Below are 17,532 nucleotides of genomic sequence, written 5' to 3'. Positions count from 1 at the left end.
TTTTCTCAACAATATTGACGAGGATGCAGTGTGTTTCCAAATTTAACGGTTTTTGGAAAGGTTGTGCATACACAAACGTCTAGTTCAACAATTATGTCTAGTTTCGGCAGGGCCGCAGAATCGCAGGCTACGTATGCAGTGGCCCTTGCTTTCCTTTTTCAGACAACACATCGTGACCTTTCTCGAAGGCGAGTTGGCCCTGTTGGGTGAGGAAGAGTTTCTGCGACATTGGTCTACCCGGTTTATGGAGGTTTCGAACAACAAGGTTATTATTCATGCCAGCTTTCCAGACATGTGTCCTGAGAAATTTTCGTTGTAACAATTGATTTTGGTGTTAGAATTGGGTGTTAGTGCGCTACAGTACTCGTTGTGACATTGACACCAACCATGTTCTGTATATTGCTGCCCTGTTGAAGCGAACTTTTTTCTATCCCTGTTTCCCTCGCATGTTAATCTTTTGGTTGTAAGCAACTCTAAATTGTTTGTATGTTAATCTTTTGTCTACAGTCAACTTGAAACTGTTTGTGTGTTTCTGTAAGTGTCTGTAACTGGCAGCCTTCGGGCTGTGTTAGTTTTGTAGCAACAGGCGCTGCACTTGTTTAATTGTTTCTGGTCGTTGATACCAGGATTGTTTGGTAAAAAATTTATCCTTTCAAGACACTGACCAAAACTTTCGGGTTTGAGCAGCCCAACAAAGACTAGCGTCTTTAAAACTGCGCGCAACGGATGATATTATGAAGAAAGAAAGAAGAAGAAAAACGCCGCTAGGCGCAGTCTTCTGTCTAGGAATTGTTTGAAAACAGCACCTTTAGAGTTCAAAGAGCTTTGACACGGATAATGTATGCGCGAAAAAAAAAAAAAAAGGAGAGACTTGCGACACTGCGAAAATCTGGTTATCGAACTCGCAGTGTCCTCTGAGTGAACTTTGAACAAGTAACCATAACGTTACATTTATATTCGATTTACATTTAAGAAGAAGGGTATTTGTTTCGCGCTAGAGACGTTTATTCCTCCTCCCCCACAAGGACAAAGCCGGGCATTTGTTACGTGCTTCCACAAGGACATCCGCTGACCTCGCTAAGCTATTTTTGTTTTAACAATTCTTTTTCGAACGTGCGCACTTACTTGGAAATTATCTCAAGGCAAGTTTTTAAAAGCCCGCTGTCGAAGCAAAAGAACTTTCAGTGTCCATTTTATTACCTTTTAGAACTGGAATGTTTTTAATCAATTTAATAAATTAAAACGAACTTTTAATGTTCAGCCGTACGGTTTCATATCCAAACGAATTATACCTCGGTGACGTCTGCGGTGTTGGATAGGAATGCTGCTATTGGGGCAAAAAAAATAACATTTACAGTCAAAATGATTAACGTTTAAAAGTAAATTTTAATGTTTTTAAATGAGCCCCCTCGGTGACGTTTGTGGTGTAGACTGAGATTGCTATTGAGCTAGCCAAAAGAATTTCATTTTAGACAACAGCCGCATTTGGTGGCCCCAAATACATTTGTCGACGGCTAATTTTTGGGTTAGACATATTGATAATTGGCGTCGTTCGGTGGGAAGTAGTGCTCGAGAGATTCGGATTTTACCCGAAAAGGACACTCCATAACACGATGCACACAAGCCCCTCAGAATACAGTGGCCTTAACGTTTCTCCTCCCAGCCCCTATACGTTTCTTGTCCCGATTCTCGTCGAAATTAGACGCCGTAGAGAAGCGGTGAATCGATACGATATCTAATCCGACAGTTAAAGCGTTTGTTACGGTCCGTCAACTCGCCTCCAAACCAGCTCAACGAGGCCGCTAAAGTTTTCACTAAACTGATTTTTCTGTCGAGTCCGCCAATCAGAGTAATGGATCTGGCCGCACGAAGATGAGCGCCCCGGAAGAAAGAGATCTTCGTTTTATAGACTAACAACTCCCTGAAATCGGTTTATACGACTTCGATTATACAACGTAGTCAGCGCCCCACATTGGAAGACGCTGGCCGACGACAAACGCCGCATGCATGCGTCCACAGCTCCAAACTTCCCTCAATGATCATTTAACAAATTTCCCAAGCCTTTAGAAATCTCGCATGGAGTGTGAGACCGTCTCTTTCAATGTACGGGGGCGTCTAAAGTCGTTTAAGGCGGTCTAAAGTTGTCTGAAAACGTCTGAAGTCATCCGAGGACGTCAAAAGTCGTTTGTTTTGCGCTGTTCTCAGTACAATCATCCCAAACTCGTTGTTTGATTTGTTCTCTCTGGCAACGCGAAGATGTACGGGAGATAAAAGCCCCTAACAACAACGGCGACGACAAACGCTACATGATGAGTTCACAGCCCAAACATTCCTTTGAGGATCGTTTAACAAAAATTTCGAAACCTCTAAAGATCTCGCGTATAGTGTGGGACCGTCTATTGCAATGTATGGGGGCGTCTAAAAATGTTTGAAAACGTCGCAAGTAATTCGAGGACGTCGAAAGTGGTTTGTTTTGCGCTGTTCTCAGTACAACCATCCCAAACTCGTCGTCTGATTTGCTCTCCCGGGCAACGCGAAGATGTACGGGAGATGAAGGCCCCTAACAACAACGCGAGAGGAAAAACACAAACACAAGAGTCTCGAGAACTTGTCACATGACCTTTCGCTTCCCACCCCTCTTACAAGACAGAACACGACGACCCCCTGCCAAGGACGTCCTCGCTTCGCAAATTTCTCTGATATTCTCTGAGACATGATGATGATTCACCGCCTCGTGTAAGCATTTTTCTTTTTTTTTTCTTTTTTTTTTTTTCGCTCACGTGGCTCGGTAGGGGTGGTGGCAACAGCGAGACAGAACATACCGATAGCGCGCGCGGAACACATCACGGGCTTCTCGCCCTGCCCGCATTATGACGTCAATGCGTACCAAACTTAAGTAAATAAACAGCAAAAGGGACAATAGCGGCATAAAAGCAAGGCAGGAAAAAAAAAAGAAAGGAGGGGGATGCACGACTTTGGGCAGCGAGACGTGGAACGCGAGAAAAACGAGGTCTATTCTCTGAGAAAAAAAAAGGGGGAAACAAAAGAAACGGAAGAACAATGCGCGGGCGGACGATGATCGAAAGGAAACGAGAGAGACGAGGATGTGAAAAAAAGAAAATAAGGCAAACGAGCGCTATGCGCGATCCAAATGATCGCATGTCGACTCGCGCGGCAACGACAAGACAGCCAGCCGCGGAGAAAGATGATCGGTTTATTGTGCAGACGGAAAACCCGAACCAGCAGCAGCGCAAGGACCGACGCTGCAGCGCTCAGTTGTACTAGTCCGTGACACCGCAGCATCGAGGACGCCGAAATTGACGTTTTTTTCTTAACACGATAGTATTTTATTCCGGCCTACGCCGATTTCACTGACGTCATATCCGTCACGCAAATGACGCCAGTACAAAAGTGGCCTGTAAAGGGCGCACCCCTGCACAAAAGGTCTTCTTGCGGAGAAGCAACCTTTAGTACCAAAGAGTACGTTATACGCAGGGTTGTTCGTTCTCGGGTTTTATATTTTAACACGAAAGTGTTTTACGCCGGGATACACCAAGATTTCACTGAGGTCACATCCGTCCCGGAAATGACGCCAGAGCACCTTTGCCCAAGCAACCCGCCAGAAGGAAGTCGCTCGCCAGGCGCACCCACAAGACAGCCGCCGACCCGCAAATCATGCTCAGCTGCAGATTTCGCCGCATATTTCACTTTCGTGTTTTACCGATTCCTACTACAGCGGAATAACCATAATTTTTAGGGGCTGGGACTTTGGCGTCTCCTGTCGTAGTTGTAATCGTCGTCTCATGTAGTCACGGCACTAAAACACCGGGAAACTCGTTCACGCCTCGCGCTAGAACGTAACGCGTACTAAAAAAGAACACCGGGACACTCGTTTTCCAACGCCTCGCTCTAGAACGCTTAGCGCTTCAAAGACGAGACTTTTACAGCAAAGCTCTGCCCCCCCCCCCCCCCCCCCCAACGGTTTCATCTCCGTTGGCAAAAACGCCAAGGCGCGAAGAATACACTTATGCACTGCATACTTCGCCCCTCCCCGGGTGTCACGTTAGCGGAGGTGGCCCGGGATTTTTTTTTTCGATGCGCCAAAAGTTACACTGCGGGGTCAACACTCACTGCGCCAGCTCCGAAGGGAAAACTGATCAATTCCGACCAATTGGACTCGCACACACAGCCATCCCTGTCGAAAATAGAGGCCACGATTTAGAGCGTGCAGTATGGACCCCAACCGTTGGGGTCGGTAGTACGAAAAGCAGGCTCAATTCGCTTCAGCAACGACATTTTTACGGAACCCCTATCCGTGCTGCAAAAACGGACCCCGCCGGAAGGGGTTCCGTTCTCCCAAAAACCGGTTACACGAAAGAGAGGCCGAACTGCCTCCAGGAGAAACTATTTCAGAACCTGTTCCGCTTGGGTCCGGTTATGTAGCTCGCACAGAGGTGAAAACAAATGCTAACGACCACGGGTGCAGCAGCGAACCGCCAGCGAGTGAGGATCGAGAGAAACGTCGGCGTATCCACGGGAGATTTGGGCACGGAAAAGTAGTTCTGGAAAACGGGGGAACGGTATCTGTTTACAGACTCCAATCCCCATCAACTTGCAATGCAAAAAGTTTTCAGTCTTGCGCGCACGTGCAGTCGCGGCGACGTTCGTTTGCCCCATATTTACAGTATAGAGCATTCTATTAGAGAGTTATGGCCGAGCCACAGCGTACTTAAGATAGTTTTAGCCGAACGGCAAGGCGATACGGCGGTGGGTGCAAAATAGTTCAAAGCCAGCCAAGTATCAAACGTAGTAACTAAATCGCAGGAAAATGTCGATGAACAGCAACCGAAAAAGAATTCTTGGCGAGTTGCTTCGCAACGCTCAACTGCCGAGCTTCTCCACGCGGGAAGCCCTTTCTATGGAAGACGACCACAAAAGCGCTCGATAATTCCCGCTTTCCGTGCCACGAAGGAAGAACCTTCGAGGAACGTCCACCTCAGCACCGAATTTCGAGAAAGCTGCGGACTGACAAACGCCCCCAAATCGACAAAAGCCAACACCGCGCCCGCTCTAAGCCTGACGACGACAACGACTCTTTCGACGGTGGGACAGCGAGCGACTGTTCACGACGACTGCAATCAAGCAGAAATTTAAAGGGGGAAAAAATGTGGGAGAGGGAAGGTGCTGCCCCCTCCTCCGTCGGCTTTCGACGGGAAAATTACCCCGCGCGTCGGCGCGTGCCACAAAGTACGCGCTTGTCCGAAACGTCACTCAAGCCTTCCGTCTCATTCACCGAATTCCGGCGAGTGACCGCACCCGAAGGACGGGTCGGGGCTTTTAACTGGCAGCAGCTCCGGCATTTCCTCCTCACCCCCTCTGAGAAAGAGAGAGACCACGACGACCTTGCTTACTGCTTTAACCCCACCTTTGGCCATTGTCGCAGAACCCACCTAGTCAAGGACACTGCGTTCCGCGAGCAGAAGCCGCGTTTCCTCCCAGGACCCAAAGAAGATGGCGAGTGTCGTTGTCACAAAAACCAAGATGGCGCCTGTGTAGAGAATGTACGCTAACCACAGAAGCCTTGCGGCGAAGTCCACTTATAACAATATCCAAGTGAAAAGGAAAACCCATCGTTATAACCGATAATTGTTATAAGCGGGTTGTGAAATAAAAAGACAGAACAGAGCTCATGCCAGCAAGACCGTACTACCCCTAATTTGCCGAAAAGAAGCCACAGTCGGTCACCTCTGTTTTCCCCGTGTGAAGCTAGCGCGAATCTTTTTCAAGAGCATCTATAGGTGCTTCACCTAGCTGAGGTAAATTTCCTTGGTGGAAACAAAGTCCCCAAAGGACTGTGTCACGCATTGGTCCTACGAAGACACTACCTGAGTAGGCTGCGCAACCGCGTCATTAGAGTCGTCACTTCTGCACTTTTGGTGCACAATATAACCGTATTCAATCGTTATATCCGATATCGTGGCACTGGAGCATTGTAATAAGCGGTTTATTTTACCATAGAAAGAATACAAAAGTTGACGGTGCCATAGCTGTTCATCGTTATAAGTGAACTCGACTGTATTCCACGTGTGAGAGCAGGTTTGGTTTTCGTGCTGTTGAAGCTTTGGGTGACGCAGACGCAACAGCTGCGTTATGAGGCACCTGGGTCACAGGTTAACCCAGACCACCTTTTTTTTTTTTTTTCCTCAACGTAGGCACACCCAACTCGATTAGACCTGTGAAGAAACAGTGAATACGCGGTATCAGAGCAACACGTACATTTGGCCGCCTATGAGCTGTTTTCCTATTCCGTTTCTTTCGTAAGCACGCACCACCGTCAGTTTTTGTTTCAACACTGCACCTTTAGATCTGTCCCTTTAAGGGAAGCATGAGAATAAAATTAAAGTTTGGTTTGTTAAAAAAGACTGCCTTCTCCCGACAACAGTGGGTGCGTTCCAATTTACGCTTTAGGTGGCTTTGTTGCCGTCTGCGTCGCAGCACGACATTTCCTCCTTAAATCCCACGCCTACGTTGTCCAGAGACCAATGTCATTCGGTATAAACGTCGTCCGCGATTGATCGACGACGAACACAGCAAAAACCAAGCAATCGCAGACATTTCGTTCGCGTGGCACCAACAAACATTCCCGACAATTTCCCGCACAGTCAGACCGCATCGCCTCCCTTGTGCAGGAGAAGAAAATTCGCACGATGACGTCTGGAGCATTAAAGGGACAGACAACCGATTTTTGTCGAGTATATGTCCTCTATCACAAATGAAATGGCATCCCTTAAAATGCTGATTGATTGTAGGGTTTAACGCGCCGACGCAACGCAGGCGACGAGGCGCGCCGTAGTGGAGGGCTCCGGATTAATTTTGACCACCTGGGGATCTTTAACGTGCGCCGAAATCTCGTACACACGGGCGTTGTTGCTTTTCGCCTCCATCAGAAAAGCGGCCGCCCCCTTAAAATGCCTTAAAGGAGCCATGAAGAGAAAATACAACTTCGTGTATTTTGAAAGAACTAGGATTCAGTATCTCACTCAGCTCCATTACGGCCACAAAATATGTTTTTTAACGAAACAAAAAGCAAGAAGTATTTAAAACTTTCAAATTTTGCGCCAGTGACGTGTTATGAGCAAGAATGACGTCATACGGGCCTGCAATAAAACATAATTTTAAGTGCGTTAACTGCACGTTAGCATTCACCAGTTCACATTAAAGAGCATTCTCTCTCTCTCTCTCTCTCTCTCTCTCTCTCTCTCTCTCTCTCTCTCAAGTAATGCGGTCAAATGGAACTAGAGGCCCCATTACAGACGTACAGTGATGTGTCGTCGCGACAGGTCAGTTAGGCGGCCCCCAATCGCACAAACAAGGTTCCGTGACGGCATAGAAAAGTTGCGGGAAACTGGCTAGCGGGTCGCGACTGCTTCACACGTTTTCTTTCATATCTCCGTTATTTGTTCGAAGATTGCGATGGTATTGGTATCATTGTTATCGGGACTAAACAGTCTTTCTAATAAATCTAACTTGTATTTTGTCTTCATGGCTGCTTTAAAGGGACCGATCTAAAGGAGCAGCGGTAAAATAAAAACTGATGTTGCCATGACAACAAAATTCAGATTTGTCCGCTTTGAAAGAATTAGCCTTCAGTAGCTCACTCACCTCCATTCAAGCCACGAAAGATATTTCTTTAACCAAAAAAAAAAACCAAGAAGTAATGAAAAACTCAAATTTCGCGCTGCAGTGACGTAATACGGGCCCGAGTGACGCGATATGGGCCGGCACTAAACACATAGTTATCAGTGCGCTAACTGCGCATTAGTACTCAAGCGACACGATCAAACCGTGCAGGGCCCACTACGATCCCCCAGTTATGTTTTTTGGATTCCGTGACGTCATAGAGGAATCGCCGGAAAGTGACTGTGGAGTCGGCACTTGTTTTCTTTAGTATCTCCGTTAGTTGTTCGCAGTTTGCGATACAATTGATATATCATTGTCGTCGCGTCACAGCAGTACTAAGTTAACTAACCAAACTTGAATTTTAACGAATTAGACATGCCCTTGCATCCCCTTCAGATCGCCTTTAGTAATCACCAAGCGCCGCGCGCGAGCTCACAATTCTGCTTCGAAATTTACTTTCTAGCGAAGCCATTTGGCGAAAATGGCATCTAAATTTTTAGCGTTGAAGAGTATATTTAAACAGGACGCAATCACACGCATGCACAGCAATGCGCGCCAATGGGTGGATTCTCACAGACCGTCTTCATGTTCCCTATAAGACGCCCGACAGTATTAATAAGTGAAATGAAATTGAAGGGCCAAGTTTTCCGCACTCCAAATGAAGGACTTCTAACAGCGCTCTAACGAGTTTTCGCTGTACCTGCCTTAAAATCCGAAGTTATGGCCTATTTGGCCCAGCCCCTGTCCCACAATGCGTCGCGCAACACAAGCCACCTTGAATCCCCGTAGTGGCAAATTTGGTCGCGTATCTGCTCCTTTCGTTGAAAATGTCGCCGAAAGACGCTAGTCTTTTAGTCTCTCGTGGACATTTGCGAAGTAAATGCCTCCCTTCGCTTTCCCGCTCACCTGTCATGCTGTTCCTCTCCCGTCGCGCTCCTCCAGGTAAACACGCTGGAGGTTTCCTCAAGTCAATTTAAATTTACCGCGTTCCACTGCTCCAGGCCGGGTGCCTCGATGCCAGATAGTGACGCGGGCGACAGCAGACGACGGGTTGAATTTTTTCTGCAGTGGATCTAGTACTTCATTCGCTATCGCCAGAAAAATCAAGCATCCATGAATTTTTATCAAGGAGCACTGCAAGTATCATTTATGTGTTGATTTTCTGCCTCACATTTGCGTAATGTTTTGTTCTCGTTCAACAATGTTGACAAGTATGAACATTGCCACCGAACTAAGACGCTTAGATTTGGCTGTGGGTATATAAACCTATTGTGCAAATTCTATTTCACATTGGTCGCGGGTGGCTGAATCGAGTTGCAGACAGCCAGACATACAGACAGGCCAAAATTTTCGCGTTCACGTTGACCAAGAAAGACTTAGCCAAAGAAAGACGTGGCCCAAGAAAGAAAGAAAGAAAGAAAGAAAGAAAGAAAGAAAGAAAGAAAGAAAGAAAGAAAGAAAGAAAGACCTGTTCTTTTCGAGCTCCTTACAGCAAGAAAGCGCCCGTTGTCCGCGACGCTCGAGACGATCGCGGCTCAACCTTGTGCTGGCAATGAACCCATTGTTTGATCGATTAGCGCTGTCCCGTGTGCGCCAGAAACTTCCAATTTCCTGCATACGTGCTGCAGAGTCTATCCACTCGCGCGCTTAGAACAGCATTCTTTTTTTTTTTTTTTTTGCACTCGCTCTGAGCACAGGTGTTCAGCTGCAACCGTGTTGCCCCGCCGCACCCGGAAAATATGCGTCTGAGGGGAATCACAGCAGAACGGTGCACCGTCGAAACTCCAGTGAGGCGTACCGAATGGGAGGAACCGATTGGCGCCGATTTCGAAAGCAAGCAATTATTACCGACGAAGCTTGATTTCGAAAAAGAAAAAAAAAAAGCAGCAAAGGAAGAACCGAACTCACTTGTGTTACCGGTTCGTGCACGTCGGTTACCCGCCCAGGCGCGGCGTAAATGGCGATTTTGGTAACGGACGAAGAAAAAGATGCGACCAATTGCGTGAGCAACGTTATCGCACGAGAGGCGCGCATCCATACATTAGTGCTGATTAGAAATGCAAGTTTTCACGAAGGTTTGTGAAGAGTGAGAAAGGGAGCAGGTTCTTCGCCGTTTTTTTTTTTTTTTGTCATAAATATGAAAAATTGAAAATAGACGATTCCGCACAGATCTATAGAAACTCGAGAGACTTGTAGGCTCCTCATATGTCGGATCTATAAAAACTCACAAATCTATGAAACTCTATAAACCTTGTTTATAGAGTTTATAAAAACTCTATAAACTTTATACTCTAAAACACTGCCGTGTCTACAAAAAACTAGACAGACTCTTTAGACGTCTCATCAAACGCTAAAAGAGGACGTATAGTCGCTGGCTATCACACGAGTGGGAGCAAAATACGACCGCTGTAAAACAGGAAACAAGTAAATAAAATATTCATTTGTTCCGGGTTCGAATGGGATTCGAACCCGGGTAGCCACAGGAGCAGCCAACCGCGATAACTACAGCGCTGACCCGGTACCGTGCCAGGACGGAACAAGAATGATCCGGATGCGTGCCGCATGACAGGTGCACGTGACCGCACATTCTTAAAAAAAAGGACGGCGCACTTGCTAACAGAACACTAACCAGTTACTTGTCCCAGTATTGACTAGGTACTTAGTTGCTTTTACTAACTGGCCATGCATAACATACTAAAAAGATACGCATGACAATGTGGATCGGTTGAGCGTTCAGCGCGACATAGACACATTCAACACGCACATATCACACTAAGACAACCAACAATTAAATTGAGCAAGAAAACGGATGCACGAGAAGAGCGAGTGCAACTTAGTTACCTTAGAACTACATCTGCACTACTTCCTTTTATAGCCAGCAGCGGAAATTCATTTGATAGAGTTGGTGGGCTTGTCGCAAAAATAAAATATTTTAGCGGTAATTTTAGAATTATGCATTTTAATGTGAGCATATACAAGTCAGCATGTGGATTTGCAAGAACTTTTTAATCGTGATTTGGTGTAGGAAAAGTGCTGTAGTTATTACGTTCAATATTTCATAGAATTTTGTTACTGTCAGTGATGTTAGTATCAAACAAGCAGCAGTTACTAAGTGGACGGTCTAGACTAGCAACGGTTCCACACTTAGTGGTAGGACCTACCTACCGTTCTGGGGGGTAGTAAACTCCGTAAGGAGTTAGTAAATACAGCCGTTACTACCCTTTTACGAGCTTTTTTGTTAAGAGTGCACCGCAAAGGCATTACAGCAGCGAAGAAGACTTCGATAATCGCCGGCTTTCGCCTTCGAATCACATAAATGAGCCATGAAGAGAAAATACAACTTGGTTTAATTTGAAAGAACTAGGATTCAGTGTCTCACTCAGCTCCATTACAGCCACAAAAGACGTTTTTTTAACGAAAAAAGAAAAGCAAGAAGTATTTAAAAACTTTCAAATTTTGCGCCACAGTGACGTGTTATGAGCAAGAATGACGTCATACGGGCCAACAATAAAGCACAATTTTCAATGCGTTAACTGCACGTTAGCATTCAAGTGATGCGGTCAAATGGAACTAGAGGCCCCATTACAGACGTCCAGTCATGTGTCGTCGCGACAGGTCGGTTAGGCGGCCGCCAATCGCACAAACAAGGTTCCGTGACGTCATAGAAAAGTTGCGGGAAATTGGCTATAGGGGGTCGCGACTGCTTCACACGCTTTCTTTCATATCTGCGTTATTTGTTCGAAGATTGCGATGATATTAGTATCATTGTTATCGGGACTGAGCAGTCTTTCTAATAAACCCAACGTATTTTGTCTTCGTGGCTCCTTTAACTGCGGACACGAAAAATTACGGTTTGCTAAGCAGCTCCGTTGTTAATACGTAGAATTCACCATTTTACAGTTTAAAAAACAATCACGTTGGAAAAAGCAACTTCAAGGAAAGAAAGGCATTGTGTTTGAGAATACGGCCTGCGACGAAGTTACGCTGCGTATTGATTTAATAGGTTATTTTACCACCGTTGCGCCGACAAGCGAATTGCGGTCGATTTGCGGTACGCATCCCGTTTAACGTATCCCTGTTACATTCCGAGGTTCACGCTGACTTTCAGGGAGAAAAAAAAAAGAACCAATCACAGCCTCGCGCACCCAGATTTGGAATAAACGCGCGCTTCAGCAGGCAGCATAGATGCCCAGCTCGCATCGATAACGACGAGTCAGTATACATATCTAGCACCTCAAGATAAGTCGACCTTATCACATCCGAAAGGTTGGTTCCCGCCACTTTATCCTTGCTCGGCTGCGCAGTGGCGTTGAAATGCGCAGTTGAGAAACTACAGAGCGCCGCTTTACTGAGCAGGCTCACGACCTAGTACACTCCGGTACAAGTTAAGAACTGCAACGGAAGTTGCCTCCGGGCGTCATCACCGCAGCCGGATGTTACTCCGCGCGGCGCAAGTAGTGCGTTACTGGGAGAATATCTTGCACATAGCACGAGCCGTTTCCGCGATTTCTTATAAACTACCGCAGCGACACAAACAACGTGAGAAAAGGCAGACGATATCACGCGTTCGCAGCAATCTCCTTTCAGAACGCGCGCGCCCGTTGACATCCGGGTACGTCGCTTAGAAGAAGAGTGATGCTGTACATGAGCTATTGCCGTTCAAAACTTGTTCCCTAGTTTAGCAGGCCGTACTCTCAAATGCGTGAAAAACCAGCGCATGCGCAGAGCTTTCGAACCTGCCAGCTGCACCCTGCTGCATGTATCGGAGGCTGTGCGCTCCGTTGTGCGTATTTCTTTGTACCCACCTGTACTTGTCACGTGCTATAAGCGGCATACACTCTTTAAAAAAAAAGGTCGTGGCAGTTACAAACAGAAAAGTAATCAGTTACTTGCCACAGTATCCACTGGGTACTTCGTGCTTTTAGCAACTGGCCATGCATAACCTAGTAAAAAGCTACGCATGACCATGTGGATGGGCTGCGCGCGCAGCACGACGTAGAGACACATTTAATACGCACATATCTCTCTTAGACAACAAATCAATTGGGCAAAAAAACCAACGGGACGCACGAGGAGAGCGAGTACAACTTAGTTACCTTAGAAACACATCTGCTCTCTCCTTGCTTTTATATACAGCCAGCAGCAGAAAGTCCTCTGATAGAGTCAGTGGGCTCGTCGCAAAAGTCAGATGTTTTAGCGATAATTTTATAGTTACGAATGTTAATGTGAGCATAAACAAGTCAGCATGTGGATGTGCACGAACTTTTTAAACCGTGATTTGTAATAAGAAAAATGGCAGTAGTCATTATGTTCAATAGTTCATTTAATTCTGTTGCTCTCAGTGAATGTTAGTATCAGACTAGAATAGGTAACCAAGTGCACAGTCTAGACTGGTAACGATAGCACTTAGGTTCCGTACTTAGCGGCAGGACCTACGTACCGTACTGGGGGTAGTAAAGTTCGTAAGGAGGTGGCAAACACAGCTTATTACTACATTGGGTGCACGCGGGGATGCATTGGATACTACACTGAATGCACGCCATTGGAGCTCACGCCGGGAAAAGATAACCGCATTTTCTAAGAATGCTAAAATGTAAAAACAGAAAGTAACGAGCGCCATAATGAAGTTACGACGAATAAGTATTTATTCGAAGCTTTTATTAAAAGTGCACTGTCTTGTCTAGATTACAGTTTAACGATGTTTTAATTTCTCGAATTTCCTCGACAGCGGATACCCTATTCCTCAATCTTTGGCGCTTTACTTTTATACAAAGCATGTTTTGTTTCTTCAGAATGCTCCGTTCGCTCTTTTGCGGGCGCTGAGGGACAGTCGAAGGTGCCTGCTCTATCGCGCTTATCAATTCAACCACAAGAGATGGCAGGTTATCTGTTACAGTCCAATCTAGATTCAACGACGTCACCGGGGCCAGAGAATTATTTCGCTAAGACAGAAAACCGAAAAAGCATTGTGGGCAACTTCGTTTGTGGGTAACTTCGGGGGAAGAGGGAGGGGGAGAAATCGGAACTCGTTCGGTAATTCGAGAAATTCTTAAAAACCAGGGTTCGTCAAATCGAGGTTCAACAGCACATGCTTGAAAGTTCCAAGCGTTCGTTATTCATTTACGCTTAACTTTCGTAGCTACTGTTATGAACCCTTCACGGCAAAAAGACTAGCGTGAAGCTTTTCTTACTAGGTTTTTTATGCTCTACATCGTTTGAGCAACGAAGAGTCAGTGTAATAAACGGAGAGAATCGTCTCAACAGAAACCCTGTTTCAGGGAGAGTAACACTCGCTTAGTTGAATACCTGCAACAGTACGGTGTACAAGGTGAAGCGCTCGATCGTATCACTCATAAACTCCACAACACAAAAGCGATCTTTCTTGTCAGCATCTTCGTCGACATTGATCCGAGCGATCTTCTGGCTCGGTTCCACACGGTGAAGGCTTGCTTTCAAAGCTTCGACTGCGGCTAATGATACGCTGGTCAAATACAGCGACGCGGAGTATCGTTGCCGACTGATTACTTTCAGACAAAGCGGTGTAAGCTACACTCGCGGTTAAACGCTAAAGCGGAGAGGAATACAGCTACCGTGTGTCAGGGGTATAATACCCCTGACACACGGGCGCCTAAAAGGCCTTTGCAGAGAAGGACTGCTACCGAAACGGCGTTTGCCTCGATGACACACGACAAAGGAGAATCTCCTTCACCGCAGCGGGCATTTCCCGTAAGGGGTGTTCCCCTATCTCCTTTCCCGAACGAAAAGGAGCAGCTAGCGGCGCAGCTTCGTAAGCAGACACTTGCAAATCATAAGCTTCTCAGAACTTGGTGCGACCAAATGCGATTTCATAATACTTTCATAAATTTTTTAAACTGCAATGAAATTAAATTGCACTAAACAAGCCTAATCGTAATGTATTTTTGCAAACATCTGCCCACTGATGCCAGATTAGGCACAGAACATAGGCTAAAAAAGCACTCCATCGTTGCTGTTTAATACAAATATGTGAAATTACCCATTTATTTTTCTAAACAACAATAAAACGCACGGTTCTTCTCTAAAACAATGAAGAAGACCTATTAGCCGCACTTTATTTTTGTTATTGTGCATGTTTTTTCCACAGAACTGCTAGCGCCACTTCAATGGTGTGTCAGTTACGGGAACTACATAAAGGAGATCGGGGGTTGCTGTGTGTCAGGAGCGCCACTCCTTTCCACAAAATGTCTTTTGACGTGGCAAAACGGGTTTAGTTTAAAGGAGATCTAGCGTTGCCGTATGTCACACGTATTAGAGCCCTTCCAAAACTGGGAAGACGGTAAAACAGCGAAGTTGTATCGGTGGACAACTACATCGATCAGTTATGTATGGTGACTTACTACATTGGTCGAATAAAGACACATAACTTACTTGGAATTAATTCAACATTTAGTATTCAAATATAATTTGCTTCGAGATATTTTCGCTAAAACAAGAATTACGGCCGTTTCCTGTAGCCTTGCTTCCTACGTTGACGGCCATGTTTTCACAGCAGACGGGGATTCTGTAACGTTCACAAATTCACTGTGAACTAATTGTTACAAGTGAATGAAACTCGGCGTAATTATAGAGTCGTCTTACCCCCAATTTGAGAATTTTTTTCCCCGAGATACCTATATTAGGTAGGGAGCTACAGCTAATTTTACACTAGCTTTGTAGCAAACACATGCGATTCTTCGTCAGCTCGACCCGATATATGCACGCAATTTTTGGTCAGAACCTAGTGCACGACAGCTTCGCTGTAAAGACGACAGATTCTGGAATAGATTCTTACGAGGTCGTCCCGACGAATGCGTAAAAAAAGGCCCCAAACAGCGATCATCGTAGAGGCCAGCAAACATGGCGGACACCGCAGAAGGCGATCTCAGCTTTCAGACGATGAATGATCATTAGGAAGCGAGTTTTAATTGGGGAAACGTCACTTGGGCAACGCGGAGGTAAGACGGAGCGGAAATTTGGAGTGGGGGTTGTTGACTCCAACGGGACGAGGGCTTGTCCGTAGGACCTAACTCGGCAATTAACGTTTTCAATGCGCGCACAACATTCCGCTGCACCCGGAAGAAGACCCACCGCAGTTTTGGCGAAATCAACAAAAACAAACGAATACCAGATTCGCGTTATAATCCATTCCTTCTTTCACTTTTGCGATGACTCGCTATCTAATTACTAGTTCACGTCACGACCGTTTCGCGTCCCCGCATGAGAACCACGATCTGCAAACACCGTGACGGCTAAAGACCGTGAGATGACTCTGCCTGCTTTCTTTAAAAAGCTCGAGCGAAGAAAGAACAGCTGAGAGGTAGAAGAAAGGCGGCTTCTCCGAAACCAGAGTGAGAAATCGCGCGTATATTCAAACGCACTCATTAAATATCGAGCGCAGTTATAACTAAGGGCGAAACGCACCTATCACACTGCAAAGCCGCAACACTGCGGCCTGATCGGAGCTTTGAAGCAGACGACGCCTGCATAACGCTCTCTAGATGGACGATAACGTGTTATTGACCTGGTCACCTCGAAGCAACTCCCGGGAGGCACGAAGAAAGGGGAAGAGCGCAAAACCTTCTTGCCCGGCAATCCTCGGAACCCCCCCTCCGCCTTCCATTTTCCGACTCCGTGCTTTCCCCCCCTTATTTCCGGCTCTCTTCATCTCCCAACTTCCTCCGCACCGCCCACCCCACTTTCTCGCACGCCACGGGCCGAATCAAAACACAGTGCGGACACACAACCACGCCGAAATGGTCGTCCGCTCACCGACTCAGATCGGGTTCACGAAACGGAAAATCTGATCGCTCTTGCGCGGTGAGCAATCAGTAACATTTTTTTTTTTTTTTCGGCGTGCGGCCAAGCGCCGACGATTTCCCGCAAGGCGAGAGCTTGGCCGAGAGACAAAAGACGCGTGCTTTTTTTTCACCACTGACCTGTCCGTACTGGCTGCTCGGTCGTATCGGTGGTTCCGGCGCTCCGGGGCAAACTCCGTCGACGGCTGGGTGTCGAAGCTGTCCCGACGGGACGAGCCCGCGGCGACCAGGCCGTGCGGTGACGATCCGGACGAGTCGCCGACGACCACTTTGTTCACCGCGCCGAGCCTCTCGACGAGGCATTTCGGCAGTAGGCCGCTGCCCCCGCCGCTCGGAGCGGAGCCCGCCGATGCCCGAACGGAGGCGAAGTCGAACTCGGTGCGTTGGTATATCCGTTCGGGTCGAATCATATCAAACAGCGCCTTGTGCACTACAGAATGTTCGACCAAGCCTTGACTCCGCTCCTCGTCCAAGCATCCGCTGGCCGCCATGTTGGAAACACACGGGGCTCTCCCTCGCCTGCCGACCGTGGCGCCCTCCGCTCGCTCATCGGATCAAAAACCCGAAAGGAAAGGAGAAGTAAAAGCACGGAGCGAGAGAGATACGAAAAGGGAAAGAGAAACGCTTTCACTGCGCGATGACGTCCGCAAGGGCGAAAAGCGTCGGGAGGAGGAGAAGGCCTTGGTTGCGGACGGAAGCTTTGTGTTCCGGGTGTTACGCAAGCGTACTCCGCGAGAGGCAATGCGGCGCTGGCGTCGATAGTGATTTTTTTCCGCTGTCCTGTTTTGAGCGGGCGCGCGGGCGCTGTTTTCGCCTGCTCGCAGAGCTTGACGTTCCAGACCAATTTCTTCTCGTTTTATTGAATCGTCTGTGCAGCGTTTTTTTTTTCTTTCACTCCCGCGGTGACTTCCACAAAATAAGTTGAGTTTTTTGAAAGCTTACTCGGCTGTTGCAGCTACTCCAAGCCAGAAAGTTATATATTCAGGAGCCCGATATTGTACTTGGGTGCCAAAGGCTG

At 46.9% G+C, this 17,532-nt stretch overlaps 1 protein-coding gene across 1 annotated transcript in view; it reads right to left on the bottom strand.

Annotated features, from left to right (window-relative positions):
* The window catches only part of Jing (AE binding protein 2 jing), a 159,045-nt gene extending 141,980 nt beyond the window's left edge, over nt 1–17,065 (bottom strand). Inside the window, exon 1 of the mRNA XM_077674427.1 lies at nt 16,635–17,065. Within this exon, the coding sequence (XP_077530553.1) occupies nt 16,635–17,005 (371 nt within the window). The 5' untranslated portion in view covers nt 17,006–17,065. The remainder of the gene's footprint in view (nt 1–16,634) is intronic.
* Nucleotides 17,066–17,532: the final 467 nt, after the last annotated feature.

This window comes from Haemaphysalis longicornis, unplaced genomic scaffold (genome assembly GCF_048455015.1).
Source record: "Haemaphysalis longicornis isolate Haplotype H1 unplaced genomic scaffold, Haemaphysalis longicornis Haplotype H1 scaffold_6, whole genome shotgun sequence".
Taxonomy (NCBI): Eukaryota; Metazoa; Arthropoda; class Arachnida; order Ixodida; family Ixodidae; genus Haemaphysalis; species Haemaphysalis longicornis.
This window is presented reverse-complemented; position numbering and strand designations above follow the sequence as displayed.